We start from the raw sequence: 25,946 nt of genomic DNA, 5'->3' as shown, positions 1-25,946 counted from the left end.
TCAGATGGGCTTTTTAAATGTGTTTAAAACTTGCTTCTAATTAAAACATAATTCATAGATGAGAGGGCTGCAGACATATAATTAACTCTTAACAGTTTTAGCTTGTATTTTTGTCTAATGCCTTCTCCCAACTAGTCCATCTTCCCCCACCCCTCAGCATTAGGAAGGAATCTGGTTCTAGTTCAAGTACTCTGCCTATGCACGTGCATGCTCTTGAAGCCTCAGCATAATCACTAGTCAATAAATAAATAATTATCATTTTACTGATTACAAAGTGTAGTCTTTTCATTTCTGAATGAAGTCAGATAATGATCATTTATGTCTAAGCACTCACCAGCTTTTAGCATGGCATTTGAATGCAATTATCCATCATAGTGAATAGCAAAATAATTGTCATGTTGGATGATGAATATTTTCTAACACAAAAGGCATTGTAATTATTGAACTGTTATAATTTGCTGTTGCCACTATGAAGCATTCAGAGTATGTTCCCTAAATCAAAATCTTTATGATTTAGATCTTGTTCTTTCTTACAAATGCCTTCTGATTTCCAGTCATGAAAAGCAGCATCAGCCAAAAAAGGCAGTAAGCTAAGGGTTAGGAAATGCAGGTTTGCTCCTCGTTATGCTGTAGGCTTGCTGTCAGAAATGCCTGTCTTCTAGTAAGAGACTTGGGGGTGAATCCATTGAGTTTGCTGGTTGAATGTCCTTGAATGAGTCTCCTGCAGAGATTCTTTCCTGTCTGTTTGCTGTCTTTGATTTTTTTTTTCATTGCAGTGCCAAAACATGAGGATGAGGACAACTGCAGCACTGCAGTTGGATTTCTGTGAAATTGTCTCCTTTAATAAGAGGGTTTTGCATTTTCATTTCTTTCTTTAGTGCAATAAAGCCCCGATGCTTATAAGTGGTGGTCCTGCTTTAGGGAATATTACTTTCAGACTTCACCATTGTTATTTTCAGGACCTGTGGTATTCATGTTCTCATACATGTCTGGCTTGTTATTTCTCCTCAGCATGTTTTTTTCTGTTTTGTGTTGCTGTCATTGCTGTAATGCCCCTGACACTATTGAAATGGTGACCTGTTTGCAGAAGTCCCTCTTCTCCCCACTATTTTAAAACTAACATTGACTGGGCAGTGCTAAATATTCTGTTTGTTGGGAGCTGTTGTCATTTGCAGTTGTACTATTTTAGGTGCAGAGTTTGATGCAACTAATATGCCTAGGGTATGAAACATTAGGCCATCAAATAAGTTTACATGTTCTGTTACTTAATTTCTGTCAGACTTGATGGCTTGTGACAGCTAGCTGGCATTGTGTGTGGAAGCTCAGACTGATGATCACATACAGATTCACAGCTGACTGATCCCTCAGTTGCATTTTCTTTTGGATTCTGTGGGTGTTTTTTCCTAATTGATTTGTACTGTGTGTTACTTCAGAATCTGCTCGATGATGTGGAAGAGTTCCATGAGCGTGCTCAGGAAGCTATGATTGATGAGATCCCAGACTCTTCCAAGCTGCAGGAATTGATAGACATGGGCTCTGGCCTTTATGTTGAACTTCCTGAACTGCCAAGGTTGAAGCAAGAACTGCAGCAGGCACGGTGGCTGGATGAGGTGAGGTCCACCCTCTTGGATCCCCAGAGAGTCACCCTGGATGTGATGAAGAAGCTGATTGACTCTGGTGTGGGCTTGGCACCACATCACGCTGTAGAAAAAGCCATGGCTGAGCTGCAGGAGCTGCTCACAGTCTCAGAGAGGTGGGAGGAGAAGGCCAAGGTCTGCCTGCAGGCCAGGTGAGTGTTCCTTTACAAACTGTTCTTAAAGGCCACACACTTTAGTGTTTCTCTTCCTCTTTTGAGATGTGAGGTGAGAAGTTGGGCCCTTGAAGCTGTAGTTGCCTTTTTTTTTAACCTCCCAACCATTAGATTGCTCTAGAGTTGGATTTGAGATTGATGAATTGCAGAAGTGTTGATTGCCTATCATGTTGCACTGTGGCAGGAGGCTGAGGCTGTGCGTGTTGCTGCTGTCTTTGCTATTCATCCCTCTCCACAAAGAACTCTTGACTATGCTACCAACAAGAGACAGCTTTCTTGGTGTTTAGGGGTTGTGATGCTGTGCCCTTCTGAGCTTGACTGTGCCAAGTCCATCACCTTTCTTACCTCCTGTTATTTGGTAGCCAGTAGCATCCTCCAAGCACAGAGCCACGGTGTCCTACCCTGCAGTGTAGTGATGAAGTTGCGTCACCAGCCTGTCAGATTTATGGCTTTAGATGACTGGTATTTTGAGAGAAGGCTGGAATTGGGTTTTTCTTACTCTAGACCACGCCAAAGTATGATGGCTCTGGAGGGCATCGTGAATGAGGCAAAGAACATCCCTGCTTACCTGCCCAATGTGCTGGCACTGAAAGAAGCCCTGCAGCGAGCTAGAGACTGGACAGCCAAAGTGGAGGCCATTCAGGTAGGGGTTACAGCAGGGCCCAGAATCTTCTGCTTGCACTCTTATTTGGATGTGTCCTTTATTCCTAGCACCTCTCCTCACAAAGGTGGCCTGAAGAGAAGCCTTGCTATGGCTCTTGAATGTGCTCTTACTGGAGCTTGTGTACTTTATTTTCTTTTTGTGCATTTGTCTCCCCACTGGCTATCCAAGTTCTGTTTCCCTTCCTTTTATGTATTTCAGAGCAGATATAAAAGCTAGCAAATTCATTTTGATATGGTATTTGGTTTTGGAACTGTTCAGCATGCTGTCACTGAAAATATTTAGCTGCAGTAGAGGGTGCTCTCAGGTTTTCAGTTTTGGATCTGCCTGTGGAAATTTTGTTTTTTTACGGAAATTTGTTTTTTTATTTTCTCCCTAAAATGTTGCAAGATTTAATGGCAATGGTGGCCAGAATTTTCTGAAAGAGATGAATTAGTTCAGTAACCTCCCCTTCTACTCGTCTACCCACATGACTTGGTCCTGAGTTCTGTGATATTTGTGGGTGTTGATGGCTGAACTAGAGCTGCTTATCTTACACCAGGTGTTGTTGGGAGTTGAAATGAGAATCCCAGTAGATTTCACATCAACCCTTATACAGCTCTTGCTGTTAAGCAGACAGCATTTAGATAACTGTCTGGAAATGGAATGTTGTCTTACTCCCTAAGCCAGCTGGCCATATCAAAATGACTGTTAAAATAAAAGCTGTATGGGACAATTGTTTAAAATAACAGTAGATTGAAACACTGCCCTCCTTCCCTTTCCTATGGAACTCTGTTTTAGACTGTGACAAAGTAGTGTATGGCTTGAAATTAGTCCAGCAGCTGATGTAATGGTGGAATTGTTGGCTTAGAAAAATTTGTTTCACCCCAGAATGGGAGCAACTATGCGTACCTGGAGCAGCTGGAGAGCTTGTCTGCCAAGGGCCGCCCCATCCCGGTGCGCCTTGATGCCCTGCCCCAGCTGGAGTCCCAGGTGGCTGCAGCTCGTGCCTGGAGGGAGCGCACAGGAAGGACCTTCCTCAAGAAGAATTCCAGCTACAACCTGCTACAGGTGAGCAGCCCGTACTTCTCTGTCAGAAGAACACACTTCTCTGTCAGAAATTGGTCATGATGGCCCTCAGGTGTCTGGAGGGAAGAGCTGGTTCAGTTACACTGGATTACAGTTCATTTTCAGAATAGAATATAATTTCAGCTGTTCTTGGATGAAAAGAATGAAAAAGGCCGAAAGTCTGTTTGGTTAGTTCGGTTTTATGTATGGAAAACCTCATCTCTTACTTGTGAAAGAAGAGGGGAAGTAAAGCATTTTTTTGGTCATTGAAGAAATGTAGGCCTGAAATGGACACAGACCTGTGTCAAATTGAAATATGTTTTCACTTCCCACACTGTTTAAATGCTAAGAAAATAGATTAGATATTTTATAAACTGTTTAACTAGAAGAAAAAAAATTAGCTACTGTTTATTTCACCTCAGTGAATGTAGTGACTGTCCTTGTTTTAATAAAAATCAATCATGTGTTTGAAGATGTATCATATCTACTTGACAGACTTCCCTTTTGTAAGGAAAACAGTTCCAGTTCAGCTGCATTCTTGGAGGCTGTATTTTTCATTCTCTTATGTTGCTGTCAAGTCTCTGAGGTTTGTCTTCACTTTTAGTGAGATGTCCCAGTCCAGACTGGATGTCCCAGTCCAGTCTGACTTCCCCTAGTGCCATGTAAAGTGCATTAGTTACATCTTGTGTCTCCAAAGGGATACTGAGGTTTAATGTTTTCCAATGGGATTTTCCCTGTTGCAACCACATCACACTAATTTTTGTTCACTTTGTGATACATTCTAGATACAGCTTTTTCTCTATATTCTTCTGCTTAACTAGTTACTTAATATGTTCTGCTTTTGCATTTTCCTAAATGTAGCAATTTGAGCTTTTCTATATTGAATTTAATTTGCTAGATTTTATGTTTAAGTATGCATTCCAACTAGTCATGATGACTAAAGCTTTATTCTTGTCCTTAAAAGTGCTTTTCAGCCTCTCATAATGATATTGAAAGGCTTATAGCGTACTTTTAGGGGTTTTTCAGGCACCAAGTTGCTGATGTAAATATTAAATAATTTTTAAGACTTGATTTATAGAGGCTCCTGAAGGGAATGTTGAAGTATGGATGTCTAACTGCATGTAGTGTTTTAGTTAGCTATATGCATATTCTGAATAAATTCTGTAATTTAATCAGAAAACACAGTGGCTTTCGGTTTGACCTGCCATGTCACTGGTTGTTGATTACATTCCTGTTCCCTAACTATAAGATACTTCTCTCCTTATCTGTTTATTCTCTTTTTCCTATCATTAGTTGACAGGTGTCAAAGGGGTTAGATTGCTGAGTAGTTCTTGTTCCCTGGTGCCACTGTTGTCATTCCTTGATGAGATGTCCTTGGGCCTGACAGGACAAATTTCCTTGGTGGTTGCAGGTTCTGAGCCCGCGGACCGATATCGGTGTTTATGGGAGCAGTAAGAACAGGCGGAAGAGGGCGAAGGAGTTGATGGAGAAGGAAAAGGAGAAAGATCTTGACTTGGAATCCCTGAGTGAACTGGAGGATGGGCTGGAGGAGGCCAGGGACGCTGCAGCTGTGGTAAGGAGCAGTGGAAGGTGGTGTCTCCTGCTTGCATGGGCTTAAGTCATCTCTAACTGCAGAAATTCTAGGGAGGAACTGATAAATGAATTTCACTGAAAGAGATCCCTTATAATCTGGTGTTTGACGCAAGAATGCAGTTCAACTTGAATTGCAGTGAAAGTAGAGTTCAGAGTGTCACTGCTGGTATTTAATACCATTGGGTATGTGTAAGACTTAAATGCTCTTGGGTTAGTATCTGTGGCTGCTCATCTAATATTAACATTTATTGAAATTGTCTGGAAATAATGAGGTGCAGCTCTGCCTTAACCATGACCAACACGTATTTGGTTAGGTCAATTTTGTGGTCAGCCTGCCAATGCTTGGTTATGGACACTGGACTGGAGGGAATGTTTAATTTGGTTCCTCTTTTTTGGAGGATGCTCATGCTGCTTATCAGAGTAATTTGCTGACATCTGGCTGCCCTTTCCCTGGTAAACAAAGAAAATATATGCAGGGTCATTAACATGGCTTATACACAATCTATTTTACTGTAGTATGCTTGGTTATAGTTACCTGAATGGAAACATTAACGTTGTGCAAATTGCTTCAGGAGATATGTGGTCACTCAGATGCTTCTGAAAGGATGCTCAGCTCCATTGTCTCAGTAAACAGTTGAATGGAACAGATTCTGACTTCTTCTCTGGAGTCAAAACCTGTTCTTCTGGTGGCCTTATGACAGATTTAATTATGAACTTCAGAAAGTTTGTAGATACTGAGGAGGTTATCTAAAGTTTACATAGCATCTCTACCAGAAGGATTCCAGGGAGTAATGAGCAACTGAGGAGGAGGTATCTTAGATAAAGTTTTAATTAGATCATGTAGTTCCTAAAATTTGGGTTAAGTTTAGATCTCTTGATCTGTTTGAGTGGGCTGGTTTTTTTTCCTTTTCCTGTGCTGTTAATAAAATTAAATCTCTCTTAGCTGTGAAGGTCTTGACATGTTTTTGTCCTTGCTGGGCAGGTGGCTGTATTCAAGGAGCGGGAGCAGAAGGAAATTGAAGCCATGCACGCTCTCAGGGCAGCCAACTTGGCCAAGATGACCATGGTGGACCGAATCGAAGAAGTCAAGTTCTGCATCTGCCGCAAGACAGCCAGCGGGTTCATGCTGCAGTGTGAGCTGTGCAAGGACTGGTTTCACAGTGGCTGCGTGCCCCTGCCCAAAACGAGCTCTCAGAAGAAGGGCTCCAGCTGGCAGGCCAAAGAGGTGAAGTTCCTGTGTCCCCTGTGCATGCGCTCCCGCCGGCCGCGCCTGGAGACCATCCTGTCGCTGCTGGTGTCCCTGCAGAAGCTGCCCGTGCGGCTGCCCGAGGGGGAGGCCCTGCAGTGCTTGACAGAGCGAGCCATGAGCTGGCAGGACCGAGCACGGCAGGCCCTGGCCACCGACGAGCTCTCCTCTGCTTTGGCCAAGCTCTCCGTGCTCAGCCAGAGAATGGTGGAGCAGGCGGCTCGTGAGAAAACAGAGAAAATCATCAGCGCAGAGCTCCAGAAGGCAGCAGCTAACCCCGACCTGCAGGTAGGGATGGGGAGATCTTGCTGTTCCCTGTGTTTGCCCTAATTTAGTGTGTCATAATGCCTTGCTTTTCTTGGAGAAGCGTGGGGGAGAGGGGAGGGCAGTGAAGAGCTGAGGTCTGCACATGGTAAAACTTCTTACTTCAGTGCTCTGCAGATTTTGGCTGGCTTCTGTTGGGTACGTTCCTGCTGCAGGAACAGGTCTGTTGCTCTGTACTCACTGTCAACAGCAACTGCTGAAGTTGCTCAGAATCTAATTACTTCTGTACTGTTGACTTTTAAGGGTTGTTTTTTTTCAGTTTTTGATACATAAATGTGTTCCAGTATGTTTAAAAAAAGATACAGATCATTATGCATTGTGTAGGTAAGAAACATGTCAGCTGTGTAGGCCTCAAGATGTGTAAAACAGTTGCCACTTTTGTGTCCAAATTCCATTTTGCTCTTGACAAAATCCAGCCTCAGTATTAATAACTTCTCATGGATTGTCATTCACAGGCATTTGGTGTCTTGTTAGTAAATTTCAGCAAGGAATGTAGTCAAACACTGATAATTCCATAGCTGCCCTCTTCACCTTGAGAATGAGTGCAGGTCATGTTATGGTGAAGAAGCTGTAATTTGTAGCACTGAAGAACAGTATGTAGATCTTTCCAGTCACTTATTAAAAAACAGGTAATCAGAATCTAACCAAACCTTTTACTTGGATATTTCCCTATCTTTTTTTACACATTTTGCTGTAACTGGTCTCTTTTGTGATGTCCAGGCAGTTATTGTCAGGCCAAAAGAACCACTGTTTTCTTTGTTAATAACTCTTTAGGTTTTCCAGATTTTTCCTGGAAATTTTATTTTTTCATTTCCATATTCTGTTTTTTTTTTTTAGGGACACTTGACAAGTTTTCAGCAGTCAGCCTTTAACAGAGTGATAGGGAGCGTGTCCTCATCCCCACGGCAGACTTTGGATTATGATGATGAAGAGACAGACTCTGATGAAGACATCAGGGAGACATATGGCTATGACATAAAGGTAAGTAATCCAGAGTGGTTTGTTTACATGGAATAAATACAGAACACCTGTCTTTTATGAAACCAATTTTTTCAGAATATTTCTTGTACCTGAAGCTGTCTGTGTATATTCTGCTCTAGCGCCTATGGCAGAAGAGGCACTTCTTGATTTTTATCTGAATATCCACATTCTCTGAACTATTGTGAAGTTATGTAATGTTTTTATGCAAAATTTTCGAAGTCCTTTCCATCTTTTGAATTTCAAAAGGTGCCTTTTAATGCTGAGTAGAAAGATCCACTTACAAAGGGATTTGTTTATAACACTCTGGAGGATGAAGATTGTGTTTATGCCCCATTCAGAGATACCACGAGTCATAAATATCGGTATCGATATGAAGAGGTCTTGGAAAGTTTTTGCTACAGCAAAAAGATTAGCCTTCAAAAACTGCATGCTGTGTAAGAAGTTTCCTGATGCCAGAGCTTTGTTCATGTTTTCATACCTTTTTCTTCATTCAGCCCTTGTATAAAGGAAGTACATGTGTTCCATTTTGGAGCGTGGAATTTTTTTGAGACAAGATGTCTGGATCGTGTTGTAAAATTAGTGTCTGGATTCAGTACAGAAATTGTAACTGCAGTTAAATTTCTGAAGTATTTTATCTAGAGAAGAACTTACATGAGAAAAGGCAGTTGTGGAGAAAACCATGTGTTTTCAAGGTATTGAAATGTCCTTTTGAAATACATAGAGACACAGGCAGTGCCACAGTTTCTTCTTGAGCAGTGTTTTCTTTCTAGTGAGAGTGTCATCTCTGCCTTTAAAGATGCTATCTTAAGAGACATGTGAATTCTTCTCAGGCAGATATTCTGGTTTATAGAGGGGTAGCACATTCTCCAGGTATGATGTGCTGTAATCTCCTATTTTTAAGTGTTTTGTTTCTCAGCAGCCTGATGCAAATACACAGATTTGTCTTACAGTCCCCTGTGAAATGCCAGCAAGAATACATTGCTGTTGGGTACTACAGCTTTTAATTATTTTAGCTTTATATATAAAAGTAATTCCCAAAACTGTTCTTTGCATCAGGGGTCTTAATAAAGCATTTCTGAAGGATGTGGCATTTTCTGAGGCTGTGATAAAACACATGTCAAGAAAGATGGCATATGCTTGCCAGGATCTCAGGGTTTTGCAGGACCATAGTTTCATTTGTTTAATAATTCTACTGTCATAATTTAAAAATCTTGTACTTAACCCTTTTGATTTGGATATTCATAATAAAAAAAATATGTTTAAGCAAAGCTGATAGAGACCAGAAATGTATTCTGTTAGGTCAGCTAATATGATTGGACTAGAAGACAAATTTTCAGGCAACCAACCAAATTCTTCGCATATAAACTAAGAGATGCAAGATTTAAAAAAACCCCAAAACAAAAAAACCCAAACCCAAAGTTGCTCATAATTTAATTAGTTCTATAATGTTGACTTTTAAGGTTTTTTTTTTTTTTCAGTTTTTGATACATAGATGTGTTCCAGTGTGTTTAAAAAAAGATACAGTTCATGATGCATCGTGCATGAATTTGCTCGTGTTGTGGACCCTGTAGAAATAATGCTGAATTCCTAAGGGTCTATACACTGTACTTTGAAAACCACAGTCTCTGGATTCTCAAATGCACAGTTGTTACAGAAGTAGATATCAAAATATGATCTGTTTGATTATATTAAATGTTTCTTAATTAAAACCTGGTTCTTGCCTGTAAATCTTCATTTGGAGTGCAGTAGCTAGATTTTTTGTAAGGTTTGTTCCAAGCAGACACATTCACTGGTCAAATCACCTGTAATTTGTTTCCATTTTTTGTCTTGGTTTTTTTCTCATTTCTTTGCACTGGTATTGCCTATGGCTGCTAATGATGATGATTTAAAAATATAAAAAATTACATGTTAGCCCTGAACTTGGTTCAATGTAGTACAGTAAGATACCCGTAACAAGATATTGTTCAAGATAAAATCTTTACTGTGTAGGAAGAAATACATTCCTCTTTTTGAGTAGTTTTATTTTACCTTTTCATCATCTGGGCAATTTAAATTTGAATTTCCCACTTGTAGTTCTGTAGAGAAATCATTACTTTGTATATCACTTTCTTTTAAACATACAACTGAAGGCCACAGAGAGAGATTGAGAAATATTACCATTCTTAAACTCCTTTTTTATGTCATGAAATTACAGTGTCTTGCCCAATACCTCGAGCTGTTCAGTGTCTTACTCAACACACTGAGCTGAGCACAGGCCAGTGCCATCATTACTCTGTTAATGGAAATATTCATGACAGCCCTCTTCTTTCACTGTTTGGTTCTAATTTAAACTGATTTAACACTGCCATAAAAGTACTTATCCCAGAGCAGCATTTGATTGCCATTATGTTAGTATTTCTTGCTGTGCTGGAATGCCCTTTTTTTTCCGTACCTCTAAAATCTTAAATAATTCCTTTCTGTAGCCACTGTAATTTAGTCAGCATACCCTCGATTTATGGAAGATAAAGTCTTCATGAGTGTGCAGTCAGACTTTTCAAGCAAAATAATAAATTATGTAGGCTAAGAAAAAGCTGCTTGTCATTATGTTGACTTGTGAAGACCATACTTAAGGTGCTGAGTGAGGAAACTTGTCAAGTGTTTTTCATGCACTAGCTGTAAATAAACTGACCTATCTCCATAGTTCCTGTATTCATCCACCATTTGAGTAGGGATATAATTTTTACCCTTGATCTTGGTATCTCTGATGGAGTGCTTCAGTGGAGGGCTTTAGGAGCAGCAGATGGCTCAGTCTTAGTAGAATTTACTTTGGAGTAGGTATTCTCTGGATTCACATGTTGCATGTTTTCTGTGGGTCTTTTCCAGGACAATGCCAGTGTGAAGTCTTCCAGCAGCTTGGAGCCCAATTTGTTCTGTGATGAGGAAATCCCCATTAAATCAGAGGAGGTGGTGACACACATGTGGACTGCTCCCTCCTTCTGTGCTGAACACGCCTATTCCTCTGCTTCTAAAAGCTGTTCTCAAGGTATTTGCTTTTGTGTACATTGAAATAAAATTAAGTAGATAACGAGGATGAGCAGCCAGCTCTGTTATCCACACTAGCTGTACAGGATATGTTGTACCTGCTGTACCTGGAGGAAGGTACAGCAGAGTTACATTGTAGTTAGCTTCCTGATATTTGATGTATAAACCTGTGCCAATGTGTTTTGGTTGCTACTGTTTCCCACCTTAAAATGTTGTAAAAAATATGTAATTTCTTTTGGTTTTGATCTCTCCTCTTTATGTGGCTTTGCCTGGGGAGGTTTAGATTGAGTATTAGGAAAAATTTCTTCACTGAAAGGCTGTTTGGGCAATTGGAACAGGCTGCCTGGGGAAGTGGTGGAATCATATCCCTGGAAGTGTTCAGAAGAAAAGGGGGTGTGCCAGTTGGGGACATGGTTTAGTGGTGGGCTTGGCACAGACTCAGTAACCTTAGAGATCTTTTCCAGCCTTAAGGATTCTGTGTCTTGGCTCCTGTCTGAAAGGTTCTAGCACTCCAAGGAAGCAGCCTCGGAAGAGCCCGCTGGTACCTCGCAGCTTGGAGCCCCCTGTGTTGGAGCTGTCACCTGGAGCAAAAGCTCAGCTGGAAGATCTGATGATGGTAGGAGATCTACTGGAGGTATCTCTGGATGAAACTCAGCACATCTGGCGGATTTTGCAGGCCACTCATCCGCCCTCTGAGGACAGGTTTCTTCATGTCATGGAGGTAGGGAACTTGAAGAAATACTCTGGTGTGGAACAGAAATCCCACCGCATTCTATTGGTGGATTTATATAAACCTGATCTTGATTAGTTGTGTGCTCAGTTGCTTGTCATGTTTGGATTTCACCTGGAGAGAGTAGTAGCTTACAGAAAACAACAGAATAAGTGATCCAGAAATTCAGTTCTTGATCACTCATGCCCTAGCACTGTCCTCCTCAGTTAACCATATTTAGAACAGTTTTCTCAAGTACTTCCATATGCAAACCTTATTTTAGAAGGTAACAGGTTAAAGGAGGAAACGTTCCTTTTGATTGTGCCTGGAAACTTCACTAACTTGCAAAAGCGTTACAAGAAACATTTAGGAAGATGAAAAGTTACACTTAGCTTATATAACATGATACTTGTATGTTACTGAACTTTGTTACTGGGGAAAACATGTTTTGATAATGTAGACAATAAGATTCATATTCTTCCTCAGTATAACATAGACATAGGAATTTTTTAATTGATATACTGTGAAGATGTCCCTGATTGCTCTGCTCAGCTGCCAGTGCATCAGGCAGGTTTATCTGCTGATTGTGAGGTCTAGTCAAAATCACTTTGCTACATTGATGCAGAGGGCAAGGCAAGGAATTTGTGCTCCAAGAGCAGCCTCTTTGGAAGCTTCAACTCAAGCTGCTGGGTTGAAGAGCCAGAGTGGAACCCCTTTTTTACCATCTGTCAGCTGCAGCTGGGGGTCAGCTTGACCGTATGGATTGTGTGATGCCTTGTTGGGTTACTGAGCTGTACAGGAAGGACATAAGATGCTGGTTCTTTCTTGGCTTTTTGGTGGTGTACAGCAATATAAAATGGAAGGTTGCATGCTGTGAACAGTGAGGTTAGGTGAACATATTAATTGGTGTCTGATTTTCTGTGTGCCATCCATACACAGTGGATGAGTACAAGTGTTGCCAGACTGCATCAGTTACAAGTGTGGAGTATAAAAATGCCCCTGCCTTCCAAGTTCTGCTGCTTTACCACCTTTCAGCCCGAGTACTACATAAGCTTAATGTTCTTTCAGTGTAATGGTTTTGGCAGGGAGCTGATTGAAAAGCAGTTTGAGTGCCAGCAAATAGCAATTTATAAATAATATGCCAGACTGTTACATTAATAGTTAAGCAAAGCTTTTTTCCAGGGTTGTGGGGTGAGGAGTGCTGAGTGTGTGTGCATTGCAACATTTTCTGGTTAACCTTTATGAATATTTGCTTGACCAGAGCTGCTCATTTTGAATTGAATATATTCTATGTCTGTTTACACACAAAATAAGTAGACTTCTGTGAAATAATCTGGAGAGGATTTGGTTTTGGGTGGAGTAGCTATATTAAGTAATGTACAGTAAACAGTCTCTTTACTGGTTTATAATATGTTTTTAATCTATTAATAATTAAGGTTAAAGTATATAGCTGCATTGACTGAAATCAAGTCAGTCCTGTTTGTACAAAGGACTACACAAGTGAATCTTTCAGGTATAAATGGGACTTGTCACTGTCAATGCTACCTGCAGGGACAGAGCTGGCCAGTTTCAAGCCCCACTTGTGATCTGAATCTGTTATTTAAGAGCTCTTGATGACACCAGGATATTTACAATGTCTGCCAGTTTGGAAGCCATTCAAATAATGGATGTTGCTTTCTCTTCTTGCTTGAGTTGATGATACATTTTAAGAATTCACCAATTACTCTTTCTTAATCTCCAAAACAGAAGTTGCTTTCTCTCGAAAATAATTACAGGCAAGACTGACCTCGGATGAAAAATAAGCATCTAACAAATGATTAATCTTCTCAACTTCCATTAAAAAACAATGTGAGAAGGGAGTTGTAATAATTGCTTATTTTGCCTTCTTACCCTTGCTGATAGTTTACTTTTTCCACTGGATATTTCTGACTGATTGTACTTTGACACAGTTGATAACACTTAAAAATTTTTTATAGGATGGTGAAAATGAAGCTAAGTGCTTTTTTTTGTTTAGAATTAGTAACAGTATGTTGTTGGCTAGATTTCTTCATGCCATATCAGGGTAAAAGTAGAGGTTAGTACATTTGTCAGACCTCAGGTCTGCAGGGAATTTGTCTTTGAGTAAATATATGTATCTTTTTCTATGAAGGATGACAGCATGGATGAAAAACCACTGAAAATGAGAGGGAGGGACTCTTCTGAGAGGAAGCGGAAACGAAAACTGGAGAGAGCAGAGCAGTTTTTTGGAGATATGAAGCAAAAATCTAAAGAGCTGAAAAAACTGGAAAAACCCAAGAAGAAGAAGCTAAAACTCACTATGGATAAGACAAAGGAGCTGAACAAGCTGGCAAAGAAACTGGCTAAGGAAGAGGAGCGGAAGAAGAAGCGAGAGAAGGCAGTTGTGGCAAAGGTAGAACTGGCAAAGGAGAGCACGGAGAAAAAAAGAGAGAAGAAGGTTCTGGATATTCCTTCCAAGTACGACTGGTCAGGAGCAGAAGAGTCAGATGATGAGAATGCCGTGTGTGCTGCTCAGAACTGCCAAAGGCCCTGCAAGGACAAAGTGAGTTGCCCCTTTTTTCTGTCACAGGCAGTTCTGTGCTAAGTCAGAGCCCCTGTGCCAGGTCAAGCTGAGCAGCATGAGAAACCAAAGTGGTGTGGTTAGAAATGAGAGAGAATTCAGTAGTACTTGGGTAGGTGGATTTAGCAGGTTAAACTGTAGGACTTCCTTATTCTCTTAGGTACTTCAGAAAAGATGGAAAATTAGAATCTGGGAAAAGGTACTCTGTTTTGATTGGAAAGTTCAGCTTCTTCAAGCTGTGGAATTTTCTGTTGACTGTGTGCAACATGCATTGGCTGATTCACAGGATTAATTCTTTGATTCAGAAAGAAATTTCCTAGCTTTACTGTGTTCCTGAGCAGGAGTGGGATGTGTGATGTTCGTAAATGAAACAGATTTTCTGTATTTCTTGCGTACACTCGGTGAACAGTGATGTTGCAGGCTGAGTGATCTACAACTTCAGTGGTTCATTTTGCTTGTTGGAGATAAATAATCAATTATTTTAGACCTGATTGGATTATTACAAAAGAAACTTGATCTGCCTCTTTCTGTGGCACTGCCTGTCGTGATTGTCAGCTTTTAACACAGACTGATGATCAAAATTTTTTTCAAAATGTTTTTTCTGTACTTTTCTACTTTCAATAGGTGAATGCCATACTTGTCAAAAATTGGCAAATACAGCAATGTAATGATTGAAGCTGCAGCTGTTGATACCCATTACTAATCACTTTGGAAAATTTGTTCAGGAGTAGTTGGCTACAAACTAAAGTAACATCTGTATGATGATAATGTTTCTTCATTTTAAATAGGTTGCCGCTACTGTTGTTTTTCTGATACAGTTTTACTTTCCTCTGTAAGTAGAAAGCAGAACTACAGCAGTAACAATTTTTATAGCTGTACCAGTGGATGCCATTAAAATGGAGAATCTCTGATTCTTACCCTGCAAATTGTAGTTTCTGACCACTGACTCCAGTTAACATGTACTTCTATTCAAAGAATTACAGAAATCAAATCAGTAATCCCTTTTCCTTCCTACATTCTAACTCATTTTTTGTCTTTTCCATATTGTTCTACAGCAAGTTCAGCTCAAAGTTTGTATTGTAGCTTCAATGTTCTGACACTTAGGACTTATATTTACAAAAGCTGGTGTTTGATAATGCAGTCTAGGAGGATGTTTATGGAGACTCTCACCTGTGCTGAAGTAACCACCCCTGAGCATTTTAAATGTGTTTTAGCACACCTTTCATCTGAGGAGAGCTGAGTCATCTTCCTCAGGAGTAGTAGAGTGTTCTTGTGTTGTTGCAGTGTAAGGATGCAAGAGGGGCAAGGTTTGTTGGAAGAGTTAGTTTCCATTAAACTGAAGTAGCTTGTTAAACAAGCTCTATAGGGGTGTTAATTTTTGCCCCAGAGCTTTTATATTCTTGGTAGGTTTAACAGAAGGTATTTTCTTCATAGAAACTGTGCCTGTGTGTCCTTGCTTGTAACAGGCTGTGTGTTGCTGATGTGCTCTCTTGCAGGTGGACTGGGTGCAGTGTGACGGGGGCTGCGATGAGTGGTTCCATCAGGTGTGTGTTGGGGTCTCCCCAGAGATGGCTGAGAATGAGGATTACATCTGTATAAACTGTGCAAAGAAACCCCTGCAGGGCCCCAGCAGCCCTGCCCACGCCTCACCTCCTCCCTTCTTGCTGAGCTACAAACTACCAATGGAAGATCTCAAGGAGACGAGTTAGCAACTGCTCCATGCCCAGAACTTGTTGGGAAATGGACCACTGGAACCCTTCGGAACGAGAGGGGTTTGAGGCTGATGTAGCTCCTGAGCTTCCCTTCCAAGGATGTACAGATGTGCAGCAGAGCTGGTCCCTTCCTGCAGCAGGAATGTCAGGCACAGAGGCACCGACTGGGCTGTGCAGACACTGCCTGATGAGGGGCTCCAGCCTGTGCTTTCTGACTTGAGTGTTTCCATCTCTGAGTGTGCCTGTTGCTCTCAAGGACTGAGCAAACTCGAGGCTGTCAGACACTTCAGGGTGTCAGAAGTACATGTTGGTAGTGGGGCTGGCCTGGAGCTGGTGGGCATAGGCTGGAGCTCTTACACCTACCTGGTTATCCTGAGGAGGTGACTTTGGAAGTCTTTTGCCTCTCCATGCCAACCCAGTGTGTAGAGCAATGTCTTGGGAGAATGAAATTGCCTCCATATCCAGGCAGCTAACACTACACTATAAGGGTGGGAGCAAGTGGATGAATTTCTTTTAATTTCTCTTTTGTAGCTAAAGGGCAGAGGAGCTCGTAATGGCAAAAATCAGCAAAAGTTCTGTTTACCAAAAAAGAAACCCAACTCTACTCCACTAGGCAGATTCTTTTCCTCAGTGGGAAACAACGGATCTTCCTGTCCTGAGGAGGGCCAGAAATCATTGATAATGTCTAGCTAGACCAGAACGTGGGAAGAGCAGAGTGCTTCCCTTTCCACAGGGATGCTCTCTCCTGTTCTAGGCTTTGCTTAGAGTTCTGCACTCCTGCACGTTAAAGTTGTGTGGCGCAGGATGGAGCTGGCAAGGAGGTACAGCACCCGGGGCACAGCTTCTGAGATCTGTACCAGGGATGGGAAGGAAAGAAGACAGCCCACTTACCTCAGAGGTTACACTGACACGTGCTTCTGTGAAAAGTTTCACTCACAACTTTCCAGTATCACCAGGCTACAGGCATGGCCTCCTGTGATACCAGCAAGCAGTCTGCAGATACTGTTCACAGTGCAAACCCCTCCCTGCTGGCTTTGCTGGGTGTGTACCAGTGTACAATCAGCAACAGTTCTTGTTTGAAGTTGCCCCTGGCTTTGCCGGAGGACCAGAGGGCTTGGGGTCATCCTGGGTGACAGTTGTTTTAGTAAATCCATTTTTAAAGAAGGACTTGTTTTTACTTTTTTCTAAATGTCTCAGACTACTGACTTGTTCTATAAATAGATTATTTTTCTTTGATTTTTTTATACTTACCACTGTTAACCAGCAGCACAGACAGAGGTTCACAAAGCAAAAACCTGCCCGTGGGCTTGGGTTTTTTTACTCCATTCCTTCCTTGTAGTACAAGGAATTAGCAGTTACCTTCCCCATTCTAGCTTGACCAGCTGCCTGTGTTTAAATAGGTAAATACATTTCATGTGCTACCTTTGTATTTGGGTTTGTTCCTATTAGTGGGGCATCTGGGCCTTAACGACTCCAGTGGATGCTGGCCTTGTGTATGTGAATGTCTGAAGTCAGCCCCTGGGCTGTCTTGTCCCCCTCTCCACTCGCTCCCTATTGTTTCCATTCTTCTGCAGTTCTAGGAGTGTTGTAAGTAGTGTCCAGTCTTACTAGGAGCTGGATTGGGATTTAAAGAAATATTGACAAAAACAAAGGTGTGCTGTCTTGACTGTTCTGTGTCCCTTCTCTTGTTCTCTGATATTTGGAAGTTTATTTATTTGGCAGAATTATCCATCCAAAAAAAAAAAAAACCAGCTCAGCTCAGGTAGACGGAACTTCTTTGTTTTCTTCTATGTGTGCCTGCTACCTGGGAAGAGGAAGTGTGCAAAAGGAAAAGAAATAAGATGGAGCACAGAAGATCCAGAGTCTTGGGAGCTTTGAGTGCAAATGGGACACAGACTTCTAATTCCTGCTCCTTAAAGACTTACTGTGATGTCAAAAGCAAGCTGTGGTTAAGCATGTGGCTGAACGGGCACCCTAGCAAATTTAAGAGTATTATTTGTTTACTTATTTATGAAGGAGTCTATGCTTTAGGTAGACATACCCTCTTTTTGCTTCCAGTTACTTTTTTTTTTTCTTTCTTCTCAATGTACACTTAGTTTTGGTAAACTGATTTAAACAGTTGTTACTTTTCCTTCAAGCTTTAACTGACGGTACTACATAAATGTTTCCCCATATGGAGTGGATAAACTATCTGTCACAGATGTTTAATCGTTCCAGAAGTAGACTAGTACAAGATTTCTTAAAGAATCCCAGTGTTCTGTATTCTTTCCTGACTCCTAGAATTTGTGACACAACAGGGGAAATATGGTTAGCATCTCCTGAGCATATCCTCGTGACCATTCCTGCATTCTCTGTTGCGATGAAGTCGTTGTATGTAATTACCATCAACTGGAAAAGAGATCTTTGAGTAAACCTGCATTGCATGTTCCTGTTTCTCTGTGTAGAAGGTGTGGTGGAGAGTGTTGACGGAAGCACTAGTTACAGCAAGATGGAAACAAACAGCTCTACAATGCAACTGTGGTCATTCTGCTTGTAACGAGCACAGGAAAGAGCAAACAACAGAAAGAAATGTGCAAATCATATGCAAAAGTCACATTTTTAGTAGCTGTTTTTCATGTAGCCACGTGGAGAGCCTCTGTTCCACTCTTGGAAGGAGGTTGCCACACTTTTTTCTGGTCACAGATGTCTCGTCTGCTTTTGGATAAGGTGTTCATAAACTGAAGACCATTATTAGCTTTACATCTTATTGTTTTAAGCTTGTTTTTTAAGAGCGTAATTCCTATCAAAGGATTGCTGATAGTATGAACTTATGAATAAATGTTAACTTTTGGAAAAACCTGCAGTTTAGTGGTTGAAAAACCCGAAGCTACAGCTGTGGTGTTGTCTCCAGATCCTAGGGGTTTGAATTCTTATAAAAGCATATGCAGAGAAGCCAGCCAAAGCCAAGACAAAAATGTTCTTACAGGTCTGCTACAGCTGTGGGAAAACTCTCATGCTTTGGGGACAAAATCTCAGTACACAAAAAATATTAGCTTGTGTATCTAGAAAGGTGCATGTCTTAATGCTGTAGTCTACAAAGGCTACTTGCCACTGCTGCTGTAATTTATTTTCATGTGTCTGACGCAAAAGGTCAAAGAAATTACCTGAGCTGTTGTGAGGAGCTGAAAATGGCAAGGGCTTGAGTTGTATAGCTTGTACAAACTATGTGTTTTCAGGTTTTTCTTGTAAAAAACAGGGCCTGGGATTTGGCAGCTTTGCTTGCAGAGAGATAAATGTCACTGCTGACCTTCAGTACCATTGTCTTTAGGATTAATGCTTTTGACAGATCTGTAGCTGAATGCTGGTGCAGCCTGGACCACTGGTAATGAAGACTTAAGAGTCTTCAGCAACTTCATATTGTTGATATTATGGGAATTATCTGAAGGGATTGGAACACAGTCACACGGCATAAGGTAACAGTCTGTTATATCAGCCACACAGTGAAACTTGCATTGATCTTTTCAGTTTTTAGAATCATAGAGCAATTTAGGTTGGAGGGTATTTCTGGAGGTCATCTGGGTCAATCTCCTGACCAGAGCAGTGGCAACTTTAAAAGTAGGCGAAATTTTTCAGGGTTGTGTCCAATAAAATTTTGAGTTTTTCCAGGGATGAGCATTCAACGACTTCTCTGGTTTCCCATTTGGTTCTGTAGCATCTGTAGTGCAGAATTCACTTGCTGTAATGTGCCTTTGCCACAGTCTGGCTCTGTATTTTCTCTGATTAGGTAGTTGGAGACTGCAGGTCCTGCAGCCTTGGTTTCCAAGCTGAACAAATCCAGCTCAGCCTCCCTTGAGCCATGGCATGAGCTGCAGCCTTCTGACAGTCTTGGTGGTCCTTGTTGCAGGTTGCTCCATGTACTGAGGAGCCCAAAACTGGACGTGTTACTCTAGGTACAGCTTAAAAGTGTTGAATACAGGATGGAAATTACTTCCTTCAAGCTGCTGCTCGCACTTTTGCTGTGCAGCCTCCTACAGGGCTGGCCTGTATAACTGCAGGTACTGCTGACTCCTTTTCATTCTGGCTGCTGTTAGCCCCAGGTCTTCTGGTTTATAATTTCTCAGATACAGGAGTTGAACTTTCCATCAGCACATCACTTCAGCCAGGAAAGATCCAAGTGAATGGGAGTTCCCTCCTCCTGTGTTTTGGGCTTTGCTGCTCCAGTCCTCTGCCAGCATTGTTTGATGTCATCTGAGTGTGCTCTGTACCACTACCCAGGTGGGTAAGAAAAAACACCTGAGGTACTGCACTTGCAGCTGTCTCCAAGATTTCAAATTGGTGACTGCTGAAGCCTGAGTATTGCTGTCCACCCCATTTTTCACTGCCATTGTAGGTTGTCCATCCACTCCCCCTAAGTGTGTTTTTGCTGTAAGTCAGGGTGAACACCCACTGCTCTCCCCTTGTCCATGGAGTTCATCACAGAAGGCAGCCAGATTGGGCTGAGGTTGTAGTGGTGACTTACCAGTCACGTTATCCCTCATGGGTGTGGATGTTGGTTTGAGGAGGATTGGTTCCATCACCTTTCTTCTCTTCATTGAATGGGCATCATGCACAGAGGGTTCATGACAGTCTATCAAGAAAGTGATCTTCCTGTTTTTCCTGGGGTTCAGATGTTTTTCTAAGGGTGGAAAAAGTTTCTTAATATCACTCCTGAAATGACTGTTAAAATTGCTGTAAGAAGTTGAGTGCTGTGGTCTGCTAGAAGCAACATTTGAAGCTTACTCCAGTTAGATGCAAAGGAAAAGCAGGGAACTCCTTCACATCCTCTCCAGCTGTGGTCACTGTGTTTGGTCAGCCTGCCTGAACCAAACAGGAACTCTGCTTGGAGCACCAAGGCAGTGGGGGGGGTGCCACAAGTCCAGCCCTTATCATCATTGCAGCTATGCTGGCTTTGGGAGGGTGAAAAATGTGGGGGGCAGCTGGAAACTGCACAGCAGGACACTGAGCTTTGGGTAATGGGGTGGCTTGGCACAAGTGAATGTTAAGTTGTAGGTCAAGAAAATGAAAGTAGCAAGGATTTATTGAAAACTATTTGTAAGGAGCTGTGCTCTGAATGGCTTTGAAACAAAACCTCTGCTGCAGTCAGTAGTTCTAATCTGAGGTGGGGTGTTGTGTCTTATTTGGTGGCTTTTCAGAGGTCACTTTTTGGAGTCTGTGTATCACCTCCACACTCCCCCCAAAAAGGCATTTAAAGCCAAGTGCCAGAGGGAGCTGCTGTGGGTGTTTATGTCCCAGGAGAGCAGCCACCTGTGCACACAAGTGCTGGGATGATGGTTGGTGTCTCTGGCCAGCCTGGCACCTGCTTTTCATGGGTGGGTGCTAGGCCAGCAGACGGAAGGGCTGCATCCTTTGGCTCAGCCCCCAGCAATGGGCGAGGCTGTCACTCCCCAGGGAAAGGAGGTGCTTGGTGCTGCTGTGCTGTGACAGGAGCAGTGCAGCCACCCAAGTCCATGCTATGAATTTGAGAAACAGCTCAGGCTTTAGTGGCATGTGGAACAAGTACCACATTGTTTACTTCTGTCAGCTAATGGTTTAACTTTTCACTTCATACAGCTGGAAATGCAGTCAATCTGGACATTGTCAGTGTATTGGTAGTGGTACATCCCATGATTTCCTTTCCTCGTATTCTCTTAGGCAGGAGGTAGATGCTTTAGCTTTGCCTAGAAACATTCCTGGGGTAAACAATGGCTGCTGAGAACGCCTGGTGGAGAGGTGGAATCACTGGCAGCACCCTGCCTGATGCTGAAGGACCAGCCCCACATGAGTGTGATGCTGCTGCTGCTCTCACCTGCTGCCAGAAGGGGAGCTCCACAGGTGTTTCCCATTTCCAGGTTTGTATCTCACTGGTGAGGTTTGAGCACAGCCCACTTCCTCACTTTCTGGGCCTTACCACCTACCCTGGCACTGGTTTCCTCTGGCTTCTGCTGCAAATAGTGTTGGAATGGTCAGACTCTGGGATTTAGGGCAGTTAGAGAGCACAGTTAGAGAGCTGAACAAATAAATGATGGAAGAGTGCACAGCCACAGGAAAAGTGTTTATAACTTAGAGGATTTTTTTTTCTTGCTGATTAGTGATTCTAGGAAGATAATGGGTCAGATTCCCATTTCTGTTTGGAGCAGAAAGTGGGCATGACCTTTGTGTAACTCCTGTTTACAGAGTGTGCAGAGAGTGCTGCTGGACAAACAACACCTGAGATTTCTGAAAAAAGGAGCTCACTTTGCCCTAAGCAGCAGCTGTTCCATGTCCCTGTTTCTCAGCTCTGGTGATCTCACAGGAAAATGATTGTTTCTTGTGCTTTTTGCTTCCATCCCCCAGGGCCTTTCCATTACACCTTGGGCAGTGCCTGTTCTCAGGGAAGTGAGGCCAAAAGAAATCAGCACAAACTCCCTTCACAGACTTCTGTTTTGCTCCTCCCAAACGTTTTTTCCTTTGCAGCAGGAGAGGTCTCACCTCCCACCCTCTTAGGGCTGCCTGGCTCCCTCCACAGGAGCTGTTTGACTGCAGACTGTCCACTGGCATCACCAGGACCAGATTTGGGCAGCAATAAAGCTGCTGATTCCTGGTTTGCTTGTGTGAATGCACAGGTTCTGTTCCAGCCCTAGGGGGTATGCAGTTCAAACCTTGTAGTAGGAACCTCAAGGTGAATCAGAATATCAAAGACCAATCTCCTTTTTCCTCTAGATCCCAGTTATGGTGAACACCAAAACTAAAAGTTACACTGGCTCCACATGTTCTCAATTAATTCTCCCATTTGAACACACCACCATGTCTTTTTTTTTTTTTTTTTTTTTTTTTTTTTTTTTTTTTAAATCTATTTCCTTCCCTGATCACCATGAAAGCTTTCTATCTGAAACCACATTCTCAGCACTTGTCAGGTGATTGGCAAGCAGGCCTTACCCTCTGTGTTAGCTTGCAGGGATCAGGAATGAAGTGTCCCTGTCACAAAGAGCTGTGATGCTGTGAGCCTCTCTGGCTGAAGGGAAGTAATTAATGTTCATGGTGGAAATACTTGTGTTTGGGTGTATTTCTCCATGTGACCTCTGGATCTGGTCAGCCCCCTAAGCATCACTGTTTGAATTCGTGGTGGCAAAAGGGTGACGTGGCTTGGAATTTGATAGTCAAAAACGGCAGAGTGAAGCTCCTGAGCAGCAGCAGCTGCCCTTTTGTTCCCTCAAAAGGGCTCTCAAGCCACCTTCTCTTTTAGTGTGGGTGTAGTGAGCCAGCCCAACCAGACCAAATCCTTGTGCCTCTGCTAAACCCTCTGTGCCTGGGCTCCCATTCCCTGCTTCCCTGCCACTCCTCCTCTTGGCTGGAAGGGTCAGCTTTCTGCATCTGCTTTGAAGCTGAACTTTTTCATCTCTGGCACTCATCAATAGAAAAATAAGATTGCCTTAAGCTATCAATACTGACAGATTACTTTTTTATTTTTTATTTTGTTTCTTTGAGGGAAAATGAATAAGCCTGAAAGAGCCTTGGTGCCATATGTTGCAACTGACTACCAGAACAGGAATGATTTGTAGATAGGGGCTCAGCCGTGGTGTGAAGGCTTGTGATTCCTGCTTCAGGCAGAATTCCCTCCACCTGGGAAGCTGAGTGAAGGCTCCAGGTCTTGCTCAGGTTATGTCTCAGAGCCCCACCAGGCACAGAGCCAGTGATGAGTGCTGGGAGTGCAGCCCCTTTTCTCTGCCTGCAGGGACCACCTCAGCAGGGCAGCTTAGAGAAGAAGGCTGGCAGCACAGGTCCCTCTGCTTCCTCCTCCACTGCCTTGGGCTGCTGGTGACCAGAGGAGCTAAACAAGAGAGAAACTGCTGCTGCTGAACAGTGGCCAGGGGCTGGTGGCTCTCACTCACTCCTTGTGCTCAGATAGGGGCTGCCTGTGATGTTTTTAGAGAGAACATCTGGCAGTGCAAGGATTTTCTAAAAATCTGACGAAATTCTGATTTTTGGAAGCTGGAAAAACTGAACTTGAATTTTATTTCTTCTTTGAATGCCCAAGTTTTCACTTTGTCAACTTTTGCACAGAAAACCTGTTTCTTGAGAAATTTCTGAAGACTTCTCACTCTGTCAACCAATGAGTATTGGATTGCTCCCTGAATGGAAACTTTGTGTTCTGAGTTGTTACCAGCCCAGTAGTCATGAATTACGAAGTATCTTCTTTTTTTTTTTCTTTACTTTTTAGAGTGTTCAAGTATGAACAGATGCTCTGACATCACTGCCCAAATCTTGCTTCTTTAAAAGCAGATTATAGGCTTTCTCTCAGGAATCAGTTAAGTACAGCCCTGTCTAACCCCTGAGAAAAGTTTTCCCTTTTTCCTGCCAGAACATCTCCCTTGCAGACAGAAAGGATGCAGGGGCATGCAAATCCCTGCCCTGTCAATGGCTTTGATGCCATCCTTCCTGCAGGCAGGTGCTTTCAGACTTCCCTCAAAGGAGTAGGATGTGCAGAGCATAAGGAAAGACCATAAGTGGTCCCAATATACAGCTCTCTTTCCGTCCCTCAGTTTACCCTGTACCTAATCAATCTGCTCATCCTATGCCTCTCACACCACTGCTGGAATTATGATTTCCTTTGGTAAATGGTTCTTGATATGAAAATGTCCTCCACTTGTTTTCTTGGCTGCAGCTTCAAACTGATGAGTTTTAATTTCTTGATCCAACTATCAACTTTCACATCAGGAGGCCCATGACTAGATTTTGGAAGAGTAGCATCTTCTGCCCTCTGCCTAAAATGTGTTCAGGCTCTATTCCCACAGTTACTCTGTAAGGGTTTGTTCAGGTTGCTGGTGAAGTGGGAATAGAAAAAAGACCTGAGAAGTGATGGAGTTGAAGGGAAAGTAGAAGGAGATGCTTAAAAAAAAATTGAAGTCTTCAGGCTCAGGAGTCTTTGCTTACTACTCAGCTCCTGCTTATATAACATGGTGTTTTATTATTTTATAATTATATATATATATAGATATCTATGCTTATGTGCTTATAAGGGCATAACCTTGCAGTGCTTTCATTTTGCCTGTAAAGAAATTAGGATATTTTTAATTCTGAGCAGAAAAGCCCCTTTTCCTTGCTCATGTGTGCAAAAGGCCAGTGTTTAATGGGGACAGAGTACTAAGAAGTCAAAGCAGAGGTAAGATGCAGATCTGCCTGCTGCACTCCTGCTGCACCTGTGCATGCAGTACTGCGTGTTCCTGCTTTTGTCTTGGGTTTGGTGCTCCTGAGAGCCAAGTGCCCACCCAAGGAGCACCTGCTGCTTTCATCCTGCTCTGGGGGGAAACTGCTGGCACTGGGCATAGCCAAGGGAGCGGTGACAGGAATCTGCAGCTCCACTGCTGCTGGGAATTCCTGTAGCCGCCAAAGCAGGTCTAGGAGCACTCTTCTCTTGGTGTCAGCTGATATCCTCCTCTGCTCTGCCCTGGTCATAGAGAGAACAAGCCAGCACACTGTCACCCGCACACCAAGCGCTGTGTGAGCACAGCCCCAGCTCCTGCTGTAGAGGAGCAGGGGGTGTGGCAGTGATATCCTCAGGAGAAGGTTTTCCAGCACTCTGAGCAGGCCAGCCCACACTCTAAGCGGTCCCTGAGCTCTGGCTCATGCAGAAATGTCCCCTGTTTATCTCCTGTGTGCAGAGCACAGTGTCCACACCGAGGATCTTGCACAGAAGTGAGGCCTCTCCTGCTCTGCAGCTATCCAGCAAGGACCAGGTTCTTCCAGCCTCAGGATTCTGGTTCTTCAAGCCATTATTTGGAAGCAGTTATTCACTAGGGAGGCTGTCTCTGAAGGAGGTTGTTTGAAAGCTTGCTGCAGGACCTTCTGTCATGCAGGAACTGCAGGTTCTGGATTTTTGCTTCTGCTACTGTAGTTTCAAAATGTGTTGCCTTTCTGGGATGGAGTTTAGTGGCTCAAGCAGGAGTCAATCCTTTGTGCTCACCTTGGCTTCTTTCTCTGCTGAGCAGTCTCCAGGTTCCTGTAAGGTGCCAGCCAGTGTCAGCCTCTATTTATCCCCTTTCTGTGCATATTTGTGACAATTTTGCTCACTGCAGCCTTGGTTGCTTTAAGCTAAACAACATTTTCAGGCCAGTAGCAGGGTGGTTGTCAGATGGAGGAAATGCATCGTATTTGCTCTGGCCTTTGGTTCCCAGATGACAAAATGGGAAATTGTGCTCCTGGAAGCTGGGAGGTAGCTCACAAGATTGCATTGCCTCAACACACGTGGAGGCAGTTTGTCCTGAGTGAC

The 25,946-nt window shown here is 42.7% G+C and overlaps 2 protein-coding genes across 4 annotated transcripts in view; both read left to right on the top strand.

Moving 5' to 3' along the window:
• The window catches only part of KDM5A (lysine demethylase 5A), a 50,406-nt gene extending 31,888 nt beyond the window's left edge, over positions 1-18,518 (top strand). For all 3 annotated transcript variants that reach the window (XM_041484351.1, XM_041484349.1, XM_041484352.1), the window contains 10 exons: positions 1,434-1,789; positions 2,315-2,453; positions 3,342-3,521; positions 4,930-5,091; positions 6,094-6,645; positions 7,519-7,662; positions 10,525-10,684; positions 11,184-11,404; positions 13,542-13,952; positions 15,467-18,518. In XM_041484351.1, coding sequence (XP_041340285.1) covers positions 1,434-1,789; positions 2,315-2,453; positions 3,342-3,521; positions 4,930-5,091; positions 6,094-6,645; positions 7,519-7,662; positions 10,525-10,684; positions 11,184-11,404; positions 13,542-13,952; positions 15,467-15,679 — 2,538 coding nt within the window. In that variant the 3' untranslated portion in view covers positions 15,680-18,518. The remainder of the gene's footprint in view (positions 1-1,433; positions 1,790-2,314; positions 2,454-3,341; positions 3,522-4,929; positions 5,092-6,093; positions 6,646-7,518; positions 7,663-10,524; positions 10,685-11,183; positions 11,405-13,541; positions 13,953-15,466) is intronic.
• Positions 18,519-19,825: 1,307 nt separating this feature from the next.
• The window catches only part of LOC121362680 (sodium- and chloride-dependent betaine transporter-like), an 83,778-nt gene continuing 77,657 nt past the window's right edge, over positions 19,826-25,946 (top strand). Inside the window, 2 exon segments of the mRNA XM_041484368.1 lie at positions 19,826-19,936; positions 21,353-21,549. The gene's annotated coding sequence lies outside the window, so the exon portion shown is untranslated.

This window comes from Pyrgilauda ruficollis, unplaced genomic scaffold (genome assembly GCF_017590135.1).
Source record: "Pyrgilauda ruficollis isolate IOZ18807 unplaced genomic scaffold, ASM1759013v1 scaffold66, whole genome shotgun sequence".
NCBI classification, from domain to species: Eukaryota; Metazoa; Chordata; class Aves; order Passeriformes; family Passeridae; genus Pyrgilauda; species Pyrgilauda ruficollis.
Note: the sequence above shows the minus strand (reverse complement) of the source record. Positions and strands in the feature narration are given on the sequence as shown.